A 17,104-nucleotide genomic window follows, 5' to 3' on the forward strand; every position below is an offset into this window, starting at 1 on the left:
AATCTAACACCAAATTCTCACTTTTGTCTTGGATTGCTTAAGATTTCTATTCATTACAGATAACGCCAAACTTAAAATTTAAAATTAGCAATCAACCCACTGACATCAACTGTTTACAGAAGTGAGCCAAACCTTTACTGCCTTTTGTACACAGTATTTTCTAATGCCACTCCTGAAAACCTGGCACTAAGTTTTAGACTATACTCTGGATTCCTGAAAGCTTCCCCTGCAACCATAGGAAATTCTCTCCCTCCATCTATTCCACCTGTTTTGCTTAATATCATGAAAACTCCCAAATAATCCTTAACTTAATAAATTCCAGGGTCTACAAGCCTCCATTTGCAATCTCTCAAATTTAATATTAGGAATTCAGATACCATTCTGGTAAATCTAGCTGTATCCTCAATATAATCTGTGCAAGGCCTAGAACTACCTAAAGTATCCATTTGTAGTTTAACCAGAGGTTCATATAGCTGAAGCAAGATTCTGCTCCCTTGTATTCCAATTCTCTAGTTTGAAAAGCCACAATACTTAGTTATTTTGATTATTTTCTATACCTGTTCATGACATTTTAATGATCAACGTAACCATCACATTCACAGGTGCTTCTACCACCAAAGCATAGAGACAGACAATAATGCATGCCATCTACCTGTACATGGTTCAGAAGCAAATCCTTTAACAACACCTTGCAAACCAATAACCACTATCACCTACAAGGACAAGAGCAGGTGCTTGGGAGCATCAACAACTGAACATTCCCCTCCTGAATTGGAACTTGAATCACCATTCCTTGAAAATCCTGGAACTCTCTTCATAACAGTGATCTGCACCACATGGGCTGCAGCAGTTTCAGAATGAAGCTCATGGTTTCTAAGACAATTAGAGACACGCAATAAATACTGACCCAGCTAGTAACCACCACATTCCAACAGCAAACTTAAAAGAAAGAAACTACAAGAGATAGCTATAGGAACACTAGTCATTTGAACTCAATGTGATATTTCAGTTTGAAATTTAGTTGGGTACAATTATATTTTGTGTAAACATCCACGTCCGCCCCTTGTTGTACAATCAATTGACGTGTCAGGAATGTGGGAGCAGCAGCTACAGGGATTTAGATATTGAACAAAAGGAGGGCTTGCAAATGATTGCAAGTCTTTTATACAGTAATTACCAACCCTGGAAATTCAGAAAATACCAGAGTATTCTGATGTTTTTGTACACACCATAATAACTTTGCTCAGGAGACACCTTTCTCATAGTTCCTACTTATGACATTGCAGACTTCCTTGTAAAATGCTCAAAATCTTTGCCTTGAGGAACCATCCAAGAGGAAGGATAAGCCTTTTCCAATGGCTCTAGTTGCATGTAATTTTGTTAATGAATATTTGCACCCATTTCTTATTATTTAAGAATGCTGAAGCAGTTTCATCAATTGACAACTCTTTTGCTTGGTACCCATGTTTGCTAACATCCATTTAAACTCTGATGCAAGGTAATCAATCTGATAAGTTAATTCTCTGTCCACAGATCCTATTAGACCTGAATGTTTCCTTTTATTTCACCCTCTTGGAAGCAACTTTGTCACCAATGCTCTCCCTTCTGCAATCTGGAAATATCGCTATGAATCTGTCAAAACTTTGTCTGATGCAGTTGCATTTATAAGTCTTGAAATTCTGCCTCTTATACTGCCCATTCGGGTCATTGTGATATACAATAGGTATGAATACAATTATACTGGCACAAAGCACGTGCAAATTCAGCCATCGGGAAACTGAAGATAGCCTTCATACCTTCATAGATTAAGTGCAAGACAGTGGTCAGGTTTAATAATAGTTTATAAAAATACAGTGGTCAGGACAGATAATTCAAGGAACAAGCAACTTAAAATAAATAGCAAAAAATTTAAAAACAAAACTCAATATATAAATGGAGAGAAAAACCAAGGGAAAGAAAACTATTACAAACTAATAGAAAATCTACCTATGTTGCATTATAACTCTTAGGGTAACCATCTAATTGTAATGGAAGTTAAGAAGATAGAAATATGTACATACTGTTCCAAAGTAATAAAAAATAACTCAGCTTTAATGCTTGACACTTCTGGCACTGTAAAAGAACGCTGTAGGATTACGCAGTTATGTATCGCTACAATTCTTCCATTAGTGTGAAAGACCCATAAATGGCTTTTAGTGTGTATTTCTTTCTCAGTAAGAAAAATCTCTGCAGTAGACTACCAGTTATAGAATGATTGGTTAAAGGCACCCGTATAATCATTGACCCATGATAGATAATCCGGGCAATATATGATTACTACAGAAAGCAATGAGTTTTTAATAGTCATGGCACTTGTATATACTGACACTATACTTTGCATTTCTTTGGACATACAAAACAAAAAAGATTTAATAGCATTTACATTTGTTAGAAATACAATTTTTTAAAACAACATTGAGAATTTTTAAGTTAAAATGTCAAACCTATCACTTGAACTATTTTCAATAATTATTTCTTTGGTAGCAAGGTTAGGAAGCATATTAATGCGCAACATGCGATCATACTTCTCACTTTATACTTGCAGGTAGCTTTTAATTTTTTGAGATATCGAATGTCTCAAATGTTAAAACTTCAACTAACTTTTAGCAGTGCAAATTAAATATTTGCAGATTCAAGAAAAGTGTGCTCAATAGAACTGGTGTAGATATTAAGCCTGTGTTTAATCTATTCAAATCCATATTTAATCAAAATATTAGATGTGCAAACTAAGATTTGACTAAAATCGACAATCCCATACCTATCAATCTGATTGGATAAACTTTCAGCTTCCATTGAATTTCTACTTGACAAGTAAGAGGCATTCCAAAAAAATGAAAGTTTTCAGTAGTGCAATAGCATTTTTGCACGTTTATTGAAATGATCAATGCAGAAAATCTTCCTAAACCCCAATAATCAGATACGGTAAGGTTAAATGTAACCAGACAAGAACTGATCATGCAAAAAATTACAACTGCCCAATTAGAAGAATATTTTTCCTACTTCTGTATTGGAGAGATTTTAGGTAGATTATCTAACACACATTGACCAGACAGAAATGTTTCCATACATTTGCAGCATTTTCATTTCCAACACAATCTTATTTCAAGTGCAAATGACAAGTATAAATAGAACCCACAACTGATGAGTCATGTCAATAAATTGATTATTGTGGGTTGCTTACCAATCTAAAATTTGAAAACTTTTAACAAGCTTAAGGTACTTAAAAATTAGTGAACTACCTTTCAAAAACTAGAACTGTAAATAAAAATCAGACAACAGTATCCTAAGCAGAATCATATAGTGCAGCTATGGCAAGAAAGGTTTACATTTAATATTTAAAAACAACAATTTTATTATGACAAACATAAACCCTTTGGGATTGCAATTCTTCTCTAATACTTACCCTGATAATTTGATAGTGGTTGATGCAGGACTAGATCCAGTTGATATGGTGGAATTTATGCTGTTCTTCTTCGTTGATAGATCGAGCACTCCATCTACTAACAGAAAATTTCATTCAAGTTTCCCTCAAAAAAAATCCTTTTCAGACAACTGACCTTGAATAATAAGTAACATTTTGCTTTCCATTAAATAAGCCAAAAGTCATGAAATTCTGGTCCAGAGATATTAAGAACTGGGCATTTTTATTTCAAATTTCTAAACTTGACTTTTCAATATTTATATCAAGAACTAATCTAAGGACCTCACATTTTATTTTGTCCAGCATAGATGAAAATGAGCTGGACACTTGGCTTTAAATTTTTACCTGGCAAGTTTTAATCCCATACCAGTGACTGCTCACTAAAACAAAGGTAAGGAAATCACTTAAATTGTTACAGCCAAAACATCCAACAGGTTCATAGAAATCCTAATATGCAGAAAGGGAGGATATTGCCAGTACAAGTGAACAAATCCTTCTGTCAAAAGGAACTGTCTAAACAAATACAGAATAGACCAACACAATTGTTCTTGATTCTACTCAAGAGCTCTTTTTTTAAAAATCATTTATGGGAAATGGGCATCACCGACTATCCTTTGAGGTGGTGGGGAGCTGCCTTCTTGAACCACTGCAGTCCATATATTGTACGCCAACCTGCAGTACGCTTGGCAGGAATTCCAGCATTTTAACCCAGTAATATTGAAGGAATAGCAATATACTTTTATGTCAGGATGGGGAGTGGCTTGGAGGGGTTTTTTGCAGGTGGTGGTATTCCCATGTACCTGCTGCCCTCGTCCTACTAGATGAAATGGTCATAAGGTTGAGAAGGTACTGTCTGAGGACCTTTGGATGAATTTCCCAGTGCATCTAGTAGATGGCACGCACCACTGCTACTAAGCAGCGATGATAGAGGGACTCTTATGCTTATGGATGCCAATTAGGCAGGCTGCTTTGCCTGGATAGTGTCAAGCTTCCAGAGGTTGTTGAAACTGCCCCCATCCAGGCAAGTGAGGATTATTCCATCATATTCTGCACTTGCATCTTGTAGACTGTGAACTAGCTTTGGCGAATCCAGTTGAATTTCTGATCAATGATAACACCAAGGTGTTGATAGTGGGGAATTCAGTGATGGTAACACCATTGAATGCCAGGGGTTGTGGTCAGATTGACTCTTATAGAGATGATCATTGGCTGGCATGTATGAGGTGTGAATATTACTCACCACTTGTCAGCCCAAACCTATATTTATCTAGGTCTTGTTGCATTTGAGGCAGAAGTGAGGACTGCAGATGCTGTAAACCAGAGTTTAGATCAGAGTGGTGCTGGAAAAGCACAGCAGGTCAGGCAGCATCTGAGGAGCAGGAAAAATCGATGTTTCGGGCAAAAGCCCTTCATCAGGAACATGTTGCATTTGAACATGCTTCAGTATCTAAGGAGTTGTGAATGGCGTTGAACATTGCATGAAAATTTATGGGGGGGCCCCCACTTTTGACCTTGTGATGGAGTGACAGTCATTGATGAAGCAGCTGAAAATGGCTGTGCCTAGGAAGCTACCCTGGGAGGAACTCCTGCTGAAATATCAAACACATGACGACGTCAAACAACCACAACCTTCTTCCAACGTACCAGGTGACTAACCAGCAGAAAATTTGCCCTGATACCTTTTGCTTCCAGTTTTGCTCGGGCTCATTCTTGTATTCAACTCTTTTGCTCATGTTTGAACCAAGGTAGTAATAAGGTCAGGGGTGGCATAGTAGCAGTGACACCCAGTTTTGGTTCTAAGGTCACTGCTGAGCAGCTCTGTCAATGACACCTTTGACCATTTTACTGAGAATTGGGAGTAGACAATTGGGACGGTATTTGGCTGCGTTCCTTCCGCTGTGCGCGCACAGGGCACCCTAGAGCAATTTTCCACATTGTTGAGTAGATGCCAGTATAGTGTTATTGCTTGGCTAGGAGTGCAGCAAGTCCTGAAGCACAATCTTCAGTACTATTGATGGAATGTCTTCAGGGCCCGTAGCCTTTGCAGCCTCCAGTGTCTCCCACTGTTGCTGGACATGAAATGGAATGAATCAAATTGCCTGGATACTGGTGACCACTGGAGGAAGCAGAGATGGATAATCAACTTCATACTTCTGGCCAAGGACTGCTGCAATTTCTTCAGGCTGATCTTTTACATTGATCGTTGAGCTCTTCCATCATTGAGGATGGTCAGCCTCCTCCCCCAGCGAGTTGGTTAATTGTCACAACTGAACGTGGCAGCACTGCAGAGCTTAGATCTGGATCCACTGGTTGTTTGGTATGCTAGTTGTGTGTTTGGTAGCTCCACCAGGTTGACACATTCTTAGGTTTGCCTGGTATTACCACTGGCATACCCTCCTGCACTCTCCATTCAACCAGGGAGTTGATCTCCTGGCTTGATGGTAATGGTTGTGTGGGAGGTAGGCTGGGCCATGAGGTCCCAGATTGTCTGGGAGTACAATTCTGCTTTTGTTGATGGTCCACTATGCCTCATGAATGCCCAGTTTTGAATTGCTATATCTGTTCGAAGTCTGTCCAACACAATGGAGGGCATTGTCAATGTGAAGGTGGGACTTTAGCTCCACAAGGACTGCGTGGTGGTCACTCTTGCTGATACTGTCATGGACAGATGCATTTGCAACTGGCAGGTCAGTAAGAATGAGGTCAAGCATGTTTTTCCCTGTTGTTGGTTCCCTTATCACCTGCTGCAGACCCAATCCAGCAGCAATGTCCTTTAGGATCTGACCAGCTCCATCTGTAGCGTTGCTGCCAAGCCATTCTTGGTGGACATTGAAATCCCCCAACCCAGGGTATATTTTGCATCTTTGCCACCCTCAGTACTTTCTTTAAGAGGTATTCAACATGGAGGCATAGGGACTCATCAGCAAGGGAGGATGCTATGTGGTAATCAGGTTTGTTTGCCTATTTAACCTGAAGCCATGAGACTTCATGGGTTCTAGAATCAACGTTGACGGCTCCCTAGAGCAACTCCCTTCTGAAGGTATCACACTGTATTGCCACCTCTGCCGAGCCTGCCTTGTCATGGGACATGACATATCCATGGATGGTGATGGTGGTGTCTGGAACACGTCGGTACAATTATGCCAGGCTGTTGCTTGACTCATGAGAGACAACTTTCAATTTTGGCACTAATTCCCAGATAATCATAAGGAGGACTTTGCAGGGTGGACAGGGATGTTTCTGCCACTGACTTTTCTGGTGTCTAGGTCAATATCAGGTTTCATTTCTTTGTTGAGGCTCCATAGCAACTGATAAAACCGCTGGGGTATTTCAGAGGGCAGGTATAAATCAATCACATTGCTGTGGGTCTGGTGTCACATGTAGGCCAGACCAGGTGAAGATAGTAGATTTCTTTTCCTTAAAGACATTAGTGAACCAGATGGATTTTTCTAACAATTGACAATGGTTTCATGGTTATCAATAGTTTCTTAATTCATGATATTTTTAAAAGTTTAATTCAAATTTCACCTTCCCACCTTGGTGGGATACTAACCGGATCACCAGAACATTAACTGAGTGTCTAGATTAATAATCTAGTGATCCAAGAGGGGCACAGGCTTCCCTATTTATGGATAGGCCTGTTGAAAACACCAGTAAACTTTGCGCAGTCAGGAAGGAGTGATTTCATCAAGAGTCCGACGGAGTATACAGTCCTGGGAATTTGGAGGCAATATAGGAAGTTGGCGCAGAGGGGAAGAGATGTTTTTTGCTTTCTTCGGCTTGTAACTTATAATTGTTTTATTAAACAGAATAAAATGAAGCCCAGGATCAGAGGCCCAACACGAAAAAGATACAGATAAACTGCAATTTTACAGATTGAAATTGGCAGATACAATGCTGTGGGTAGAGACACATGGTTGTAAGGGGATCAGGGCTTGGAACTAAATATCCAAAGATATTGACGGGGGCTGGGATTGCCTGATTAGGAAGCAATTAAATCAATAAGTGATATAAAGTCAAAGGGTAGAATCTGTGTGGGTACAGTTGAGCAACTGCAAAAGGTTAAAAGACCTTGACGGGAATTGTAGACAGGTTTCCTAGCAGTTGCCAGGATTTGGAGAAGAAAATAAATCAGGAAATGGAAAAGGCACTTAAGAAAGGCACCATTACAGTAATCATGGGGAATTTCAATTTGTAGGCAGACTGAGAAAATCAGATTGGTAGCAGATCTCAAGAAAAGGAATTCATGGGAGAGAGTTTTGGACCAGCTTGTGGTAGAACCCACTAAGGGACAGATAATACTGGATTTGGTGATGTGAAATGTGGCAGACTTGGGGATCTTAAGATGAAGGAATCCCTAAGAAGCAGTGACAATAATATGGAATTTACCCTATAGTTTGAGGGGAAGAAGCTAGAATCAGGTGTAACAATATTATAATTGAGTAAAGGCAACTATAAAGACATGAGGAAAGAGCTGGCCAGTGTTGATTTGAAGGTGAGCCTAGCTGGGAAGACAGTGAGCCGCAATGGTAGATGTTTCTGGGGTAATTCGGAGGTATTGCAGAGGTTCATGCCAAACGTGACAACGCATATCAAGGGGAGGATGAGCCAATCATGGCTGACTAGGGAAGTCAGGGACAACATAAAAGCAAAGGAGAAAGCATATAATGGGAAGATGATTAGTGGAAAGCCAACAGATAACTAAATACAAAAGAAATTTGTGGGGGGGGGGGGTGAAAAAAGATGAAATATGAAAGTAAGGTAGGTTGTAACATAAAAGGTGATTTTAAGAGTATTTTATGTATATTTATATCAAAGATAAGAGAAAGGCAGGAGTGGAGAATGGACAACTAGAAAATGCAGAACACCACCAGACAAGTTGTAATGGAGAACAAAGAAATGATGGAGGAAGTGAATAGGTACTTTGCATCAGTTTTCACAGTGAAGACACCAGCAGCATATCAGAACTTTGAGTGAGTCAGGGAGTAGAGATGAATACAGTGGTCATCATTAAGGAGAAGGAACTAGGGAAGCTGAAAAGTCTTAAGGTGGATAAACCCACTTGGAACACATGGACGATCCCCAGAGTTCTGAAGCAGATTGTGGAGGCATTGGTGGCGATCTTTGACAAATCACTTGAGTCAGAGAGTGTCCCAGATGACTCGAAAATGGCTAACATAACAAGGGAGGGAGGCAGAAGACAGGAAGCTTTAGGTCATTTAGCCTGACCTTAGGCTTGTAAAGTTTGAGGCCATTGTTAACAATGAAATTGCAAAGTATTTCGAAGTGCATGGTAAAACAGACCTGAGTTAGCATGGCTTCATCAAGGGGAGGTCATGCCTGACAAATCTGTTAAAATTCTTTGAGGTAGGAGGCAAGTTAGAAAGAGGAGTGCCAGTAGATGCTTTGGATATTTGCATTTCCAGGAGTCTTGCGACAAGGTGGCACACTGGATACTGCTAAATAAGTAAGAGCCCATGGTGTTAGGGGCAAGGTACTAGTATGGACAGAAAATCAGGTGACTGACAAAGCAGTGAGTAGGGGTAAAAAAATCTTAATCAAGATGGTAACTAATGACTGAAGGGGTTCCATAAAAGTCCATGTCAGGACCACAACTATTCATGAAAACACAAAAAGACATTAGATTCTTAGTTCAGGAGTGTCTCAAGTTTAACATGCAAGTTCTTCAAATTAGGAAGTTACGAAGTCAAATGCAATGTTAGCATTCATTTCAAATAGGTTAGAATACAAGAACTGAGGTGTACTTTTGAGGCTGTATAATGCCACTTTTCGAACTTTGAGAGCAGTTTTGGTTCTCTTATCTAGGATGGATGTGCTGGCATGTGTTTCCAGAAAAAGCTTACAAGAATGATTCTGGGGATGAAGAGCTTGTCACCTGAGTGGTTGAGGATTCTGGGTCTGTACTTGGAATTCAGAAGGAGAAGGGTGGAAATCTAATTGAAGCTTGGAGAATACTAAAAGGTCTGGATATGGTGGATGTACACAAGATGTTGCGACAAGTAGGAAACAGTAGGACCCAAGGACACAGCTGGAGTGAAAGAACAACCCTTTAGAACTCAGATGAGGAAGAATTACTCCACCAGGAGATGGCTAATCTGTGGAACTCACTGCAGCAGATGGTTGTGGCGGCCCAACTATTCAGCGTTTTTAAGACAGCGATAGATAGATTCTTGACTGGTTATGGGATCGGAGGTTTTGGCACAGAGGGTGGAGTTGAGTAGCATTACCAGCCACGATTGGCTGATTGGCTCAACTCTGCACTGCACTCCTATATATTATGGTCTTATGATTCCAAACAGGAGCAAATCATAGAAAATTCATGATCCAGAAGGCCATTCAATCACCTGACTCCACCAGCCTAATCCCAGGATTTGATCTGCATTCTTGTAGGTTACACACTTAACTAGTTTAAGCAGAGTTTGACTCCTTAGCTGTAAGCCTATTTACCAGCATTACGTCCTCAACACTAATCAGTTAAAAATTTACATCTCCCTATGGGTCTTTAGATTATTTTCTTTGGATCAATCTCTCCTCAACCAGGTTTGGACTTGAGCATGGCAGGGGATAATGTTTTTATTAAAAAAGGACCAAAAATAAGAGGCAGCTGTTGAAATATTTCTTTTGGTAACAATGGTAGTAGAGTAACTTTCAGAAAGATAAAAACATGATCCCGAAGGATGAATTATATTAATTGATTTATACACCAAAGTTGAAAAGGCAATGTAAAAGCAACATATAAAAAGAATTAGAGAATGGATTAATAAAACAAATCATTCAACTACTATTATAAATTGGACAGAAGGAATAAGGAAATGGGGGTTCCTACAATATTTACGCAAGTATTTTCTAAGACAATTTATAAGAAAACTAAAGATAGGACTTAGTAATGGGGAACGAAGATGCGAAAAGTAAACATTGGGAACATCAGGCAAAAGTGACTAATCTAAAATGCTTTAAGATAATGATAGAAAAGAACAAGTATGAGAAAACTATTCAATTAATCCTGGAGAAAGGTTATGAGAATAGAACACAGGGGAAAAAACTGACAGCAGCATCAGCAAACAGGGAGCATTTAAAATAGCCTTCATTGTGTAAGAAAAATATATTCCATTAAAGAACTAAATAAATGAGAATCCACAGATAAAGATTTAATTGAATAAATGAAAGTGAAGAAAAAAAGCATACATTGAGTACAGAGTTAACAAAGGGGTGGGTAATAAAACAGAATAGAGATTAGCAGCAAACAGGAACTATGAAATTAAAATTGTCAAGGAACAAAAAGAAATGGCAAAATATTAGTTTAAAAAGATAAGAATAGGAAGACTTAAAGGACAGAACAATATCATAGTAAAAATAGAGAATCCAGAGATATTAAACAATTGTTTTGCATTAGTATTTGCCAGGAAAATTAAAACAGGTAGATATGATATTGTTTGTTTCATCATTCAAGAAAATTAACAGGTTTTATTACAAAGTAAATACAGAGAATGTATTCTCTTGGGAAGAGTATAATTCAAGGCCATCAGTACAAGAGGTTCACCAACAAATCCAATCGAGACTTCAGAAAAGAAAATCCAAAAGGCAAGAATGTGAAATTCTACCACAGGGGGAGTGGTGAAAACAAATAAGGAAGCATACGGTGAAAAGGAAAAGACTCTCAAATGCAGCCAACATGCAGTCATGGATTGGCTGGATTGAATTATCCTTGAGCCATATATCCCATTTGCAAGAACGGGATAACATCCCTATAAATCTTTCTTTAATACAATGGCAATAGCAGATTTGTTACCCATCAAGTTTGGTTTTGCTATTACCAAACATGCTTACATGCAATTGAACAGGCAGCTGGATGAAGAAATATGCAGGGGAATCAATAATCTTAGTTTAGAAAGAAACATTCACGGAAGATGTCCTAAGCTTTGTAAGACTTACCTACAGAACTGTTCAGTCACAGTCACTGTGGTTTATTCTGGTAAACATTCAAGGCTTAGCACGAAGCATCAAAATAAACAGCAACTATTTAAAAATTGTGTTTTTAAATCCTCATCCCCAACAAGACTTCGACAGTTCCCCAAAAGTATGGCCATGAAACCCCAGTAGTACAATATATGCCATCCATTGCCAGAGGCACAATGAAGGGAAGGCACAGATTGAGGTTTACAATTTTCATTTACAGCACTTTGAGAAAACAATCATAATTTCTTTACTTGTGCTGCTACCAGAACTTAATATAAACTCTCAATGAAAAAAAAAGTCAGATGTACAGCACAGAAACTTTGGTCCAACTCCTCCATGCCCACCACATATCCTAATCTAATCTAGTCCCATTTGCAGCAGTTGGCCCAAATCTCTCTAAACCCTTCCGATTCATGTAATCATCCAGTTGCCTTTTAAATGTTGTAATTGCGCCAGCCTCGGCCACTTCCCCTGACAGCTCATTCCACACATGCACCACCCTTTGCGTGAAAACTTAACCCCTTAAGGTCCCTTTTAAGTCTCTCCCCTCTCACCCTAAACCTATGCCCTCTAGTTCTGGACTCCCCCACTTCAGGGAAAAGATCTTGTCTATTTACCCTATCCAAGGCCCTCAATTTTATAAAGCTCTAGCCACTGATACTCCAGAGAAAACAGCCACAGCCTATTCAGCCTCTCTTTACAGCTCAAAACCTGCAACCCTGGCAACATCTATGTAAATATTTTCTAAACTCTTTCAAGTTTTACAACGTCCTACTGATAGAAAGGAGACCAGAACTGCACAAAATATTCCAACAGTGGCCTAACCAACGTCCTGTACAGCCGCATCACGGCCTCCAAACTCCTGTACTCAACACTCTGGCCAATATAGGAAAGCATACCAAACGCCTTCTTCACTATCCTATCTACCTGCGACTCCACTTTCAAGGAGCTACGAACCTGCGCTCCAAGGTCTCTTCGTTCAACAACACTCCCTAGGACCTTACCATTAAGTGTATAAATCCTGCTAAGATTTGCTTTTCCAAAATGCAGCACCCCGCATTTATTGAAATTAAACTTCATCTGCCACTTCTCAGTCCAATAGCCAATCTGATCAAGATCCCGTTGTAATCTGAGGTAGCCTTTTATACCTCCAATTTTGGTGTCATCTGCAAACGTACTAACTATCTCTCTTACGCTCACATCCAAATCATTTACATAAATGACAAAAAAAAAAGCTCACTCAGTACCGACCCCTGTGGCACACCACTGATCACACATCCAGTCTGAAAAGCAACCCACCCTGTCTTCGACCTTTGAGCCAGGTCTAGTTACCCTCACTTCCTGCTCTTCTGGGCAAAGGGGTTAAACTATCAAAGCCAAAAATGGCTTAATTACCTACATTGAAACTACTCCAGTGCACTCACTCACTGGCTCATTATTTCTCATTTCAAACAAACAACTGCATCTCAATTCTGGTAAAAAAAAGTCTCAAAAAAAAGGACATGTGCCAAGATAGAGAATTCAATGACTGGACCCCAAATTAGGAAAACACCTTCTCAAATAACTTCCAACTTAGTGCTTTAAAATCTGTGGACAAACATGGCTTAATGAGAGAGAGTCAGCATTGATTTCGGAAAGGGAAATCATGATGAATCGATTTGTTGGACTCCTTTGGATGTAGCAAGACTGGGTGACGAACATTACATTGTTGATATAGTGTAGATGGACTTCCGAAAGATATTCAATACAATACCACAAAACAGCCTTGTGAGAATAAAGCAACACAGTATAAAATTGGCTGAGTGATAGGAAAAGATAATTGTTAATGGATATTTTTCAGGCTGGAACAATGTTTACAGTGGCATCCCCCAAGGGTTAGCCTTGGGAACCTTGCTTTTCCTGATTTATATTAATGTTCTCAACCCTGGACTGCAGGAAACCATTTCAAAAATCGGATGATTCAAACTTGATAGCTTCGTAAACTGAGGAGCGAAGTGCAGAACTTCAAAAGTAGGCTGACAAGTTTCTGGAGTGGGTGATTAGGTAGCAAATGAAGTTCAATGCAGAGAAATGAGACGTACATTCTGGCACAAAGAACATTTCAACAGTATTAAAAAAGGGTGCTACGCTAAAGGGTATACAGTAGCGGAAAGACCTGGGGGTCTGGTGTATAAGTCAAGGTGGCAGGACAAGTGGAAAATGTAGTTAAAGCATTCAGTATCCCAGGGATTAAACAGTGGCTGAGAATATAACACCAGGTGGATTTGGCAGAATCTGTATAAGACACTAATTAGCAGCAGTACTGTGTAGTGTTTGGACCCTACGCTTTAGAAAGGACTCAAATGCATTCAAGCAAGCACAGAAGAGGTTTACATGAAAAGCTCCATACAAATGGGAGAAATTGGGACGGATTTCCACAGAGACTAGAATGCTTAGGGCAAACTTCATTGAAGTTTCAATGTCATGATTGATCTGGAGACAGCAGGCAGGGATAAACTTTTGCCATTTGCACAAATTGCTAAAGAGGGCACTGATTTGAATTGATTTACAAAGTAAATGAGAGGGGAAACATATTCACACAAGTGGTTTGGTTCTGCAATGCTTTGGCTGGAACTATAATGGAGCCAGTTTCAATCAAGCATTAAAGATGGCATCAGATGTTTATCTAAAATCGAATAACATGCAGGGCTCAAGAAAAGGCAATAAGTCACAATGCTCATTTGGAGAACAAGTATGGTCACGATGGGCCATATGCTCTTTTGCACTTAATTCTGAGATTGTGGTTTCCCCATTCCTTTTTCCATGTGATGGCTTACCAGAAATTAACAACAGCTTACTATTCAGTAATTCTGACCACATGTGACAAACTGCCCTGCTGTAGGAGATATACAGAACATCTTTGAGGTCTATAAAACACCACAACTGTATTGCACTTAACAACCCAGGCAAACAAATCCTAAACAACTGAAAAAGTAATGTTCAAGTGGATAAGATTAAAACTGAAAATGTTAGTTGCCATGTTCTTTTCAAGTCACTTTCTCTGTAGGTCTTTGGTTGTAATGCACTAAAATGGATCATTCAGCCAATAAGAAAACTTAATACGAAACAACCTACACAGAGGTATTTCACAGAGATCAAGGCTACACAAAATTCAACATTTTTTAACACTCAAGTTGGATCAATGTTCAGCTGATCTGTATAGTATAGAATTAAAACTAGAATCTGCATCTTCAGTTGTGGTCTAAAATAGGCTGGCTCTTCAGTAATACTATGATACAAATTTGACGTATAAGAACTAACTGCATTTTATGTTCCGAGATGGCTATCACTTGTGCCGTAACCTGTAGTACAGGTTACATTTCCTATTCAATCTCACATAATTTCAAGTCTCAGTTCCATAATCTCTTCAGCTTTTGGCATTCACAATGGAGCTTTTGAGAAAGGATTTTAAATGATGTGTCTGTCTGTCTATAGTAGTCTTTTAGACTTTCAGTGCATCATTCATAGATGAGCCAGATGCAGCAAACTAAATTTAGAAAACTTATACAATTTATATATTAGGGAATAAAATAAATTATCACTGCACAAAAACAGGTAATAGTCAATACAGGCCTCTGTTACTTTGGAAGATAGAGTTTTAAAAGCATCTCATAACACATTTATAACAATTATTCCAAAAGGAAAACTTCCCTCCAGTAAACAAAACCAAATTCCCTATCACTCAAAGCTCCAGGTCTGAGATGGTTATAGTGAACATCCTGTTGACGTTAATGTGGATGTACAAATAGTTCTCTTCGTGCAGTACTCCTCCTTGCAAAGGAATAAAAGAACTAGAACAGGGTCAAATTTCAGGGAGAAATGTTAAACAAAGACATTGGTTATTTATACTTCAGGTGAAAATATTTCTTTGAGAGAGAATTCCATTAGACATCTCCCTTGATTATTTCATCTCTGTAGCTATTCCGTTACATCTATGGCCACGGATTAGAAGTTTTAAAAAAGGTACCAACTGAGAGCCCATGCAGTCCTTAACCAATGACAAGTTCCTGTGTCCACTTCACCATTTATCAATGGTTCCTCTATACAATATGCTTATGATTCAGTGAATGATGAAAATGTGCTAAAATATTTCAACAGAAATAATATGCCTAGGATTAAGAACAGTCATCCAATTGAGCTACCTTGGTCCGAACACAATGGTGAGGAAAATTGGATATAAAAAAAACATTTGTTTATTTTCATAGTTTGATTGATTATAGATTGCGACAGTTAATTGGTATTTGGAAAGGGTGGCAGAGGGGGTACAGAGAAGGGAAATTGTTTAAATTCTCAGTGTTCCTTGACTACCTAAATTGTGGGCATGCACTTAGAATTGATACAATGCAAGTCAGTGACACAGTATCACTCTGAGATGCAATGAATTCAGATCTAGCCATAAAATGAACACTAAGGATTTGGTGGTGGCTTACATAAAAAAAATGGTGAACACATTTAGGGTAACCTGCTAAATTATCCTTTGCCCCCAAATAACATTTAGCTCAAGGATTTCTTTCATAAATGTACACACAATGAATTCTGAACTCTCAACAGGAAAGGAATGCGATTACCTTGTTGAAAACTTTTCTGATGACTTTTATTCACAGTGAGGTCGAGGGGTCCTTCCTGCTCCTGGTGAAAGCTCTGGGTTTGCTTGGCAGGTGGATCATTTGAGACTGAAATAGATTCATCAGTTGATCCAGTCTGAGCTTCATGAGCGTGATTACTTCTGGATATATATTCAATTGCAAATTGACGAATCATTCTTTTCATTATTTCCTGAGCAACTAGAGGAATGTTGCGATCACAGTTCTGAGGAAGATCTAAAAGAATTACATTTACATATTAATGGAAATATAATTGAAAATTAACATTTTGGTATATTATAGAGGCATATAATGCAGAATTAAATTTTCCTTGATCCATACATTAGCTGAACTCGAATAAATTTCTACTAAACACTGGCTGAAAATAATGGCACAAATACAGATTTCCAACAAAGATGAAGGTATTTTAAGCACAATTGATTTGTAAGGACATAGATTTAGGCCATTTGGCCCATTGGGTCTGCTCCATAATTCAGTCATAGCTGATGACGTTTCTCAACTCCATTCTCCTGCCTTTGCCCAGGAACCTTCGATCCCTTACTAACCTAGAACCTACCTCACCCTAAATACGCTCCATGACTTTGCCTCCATAAGCCTCCTGTGATAACAAGTTCCACAGGTTCACCAGCCTCTAGGAAAAGAAATCCCTCATTTCAGTTCTAAAGGCTCATCCCTTCACTGTGAGGCTGTGTTTTCAGATCCTAATCTCTCCTACTGGTAGAAACATCTTCTCCACATCCACTCTATCTGGGCCTCTCCATATCCTGTAAGTTTTGACCATTCTCCTCATCTTTCTAAATTCCGCAGAGTACAGACCCAAAGTCCTCAATTGCTCTTTATAAGACAAGTCCTTCACCTCCAAGATCATTCTTGTAAACCTCCTCTGGACCCCCTTCAACACCAGCACATCTTTCCTTAGATAAGGGTCACAAAACTGCTCACAATATCCTAAATGTGGTCTGACCAGAGCCTTATACAGCCTCACCAGCACATCTCTGCTCTTGTATTCTAGTCCTCTCCAAAC

At 39.0% G+C, this 17,104-nt stretch overlaps 1 protein-coding gene across 17 annotated transcripts in view; it reads right to left on the reverse strand.

Annotated features, from left to right (window-relative positions):
- lcorl (ligand dependent nuclear receptor corepressor-like) overlaps positions 1-17,104 on the reverse strand; it is a 120,382-nt gene that overhangs the window by 55,520 nt on the left and 47,758 nt on the right. For 11 of the 17 annotated variants that reach the window (XM_072561011.1, XM_072560907.1, XM_072561003.1 and 8 more), the window contains 2 exons: positions 16,045-16,296; positions 3,443-3,539 (listed from right to left, as the gene is read on the reverse strand). In XM_072561011.1, coding sequence (XP_072417112.1) covers positions 3,443-3,539; positions 16,045-16,296 — 349 coding nt within the window. Of the gene's footprint in view, positions 1-3,442; positions 3,540-16,044; positions 16,297-17,104 lie in introns of those variants that run through there. The other 6 variants (XM_072560961.1, XM_072561943.1, XM_072561401.1 and 3 more) reach the window with 3 other exon arrangements.

This window comes from Chiloscyllium punctatum, chromosome 1 (assembly GCF_047496795.1).
Source record: "Chiloscyllium punctatum isolate Juve2018m chromosome 1, sChiPun1.3, whole genome shotgun sequence".
NCBI lineage: Eukaryota > Metazoa > Chordata > Chondrichthyes > Orectolobiformes > Hemiscylliidae > Chiloscyllium > Chiloscyllium punctatum.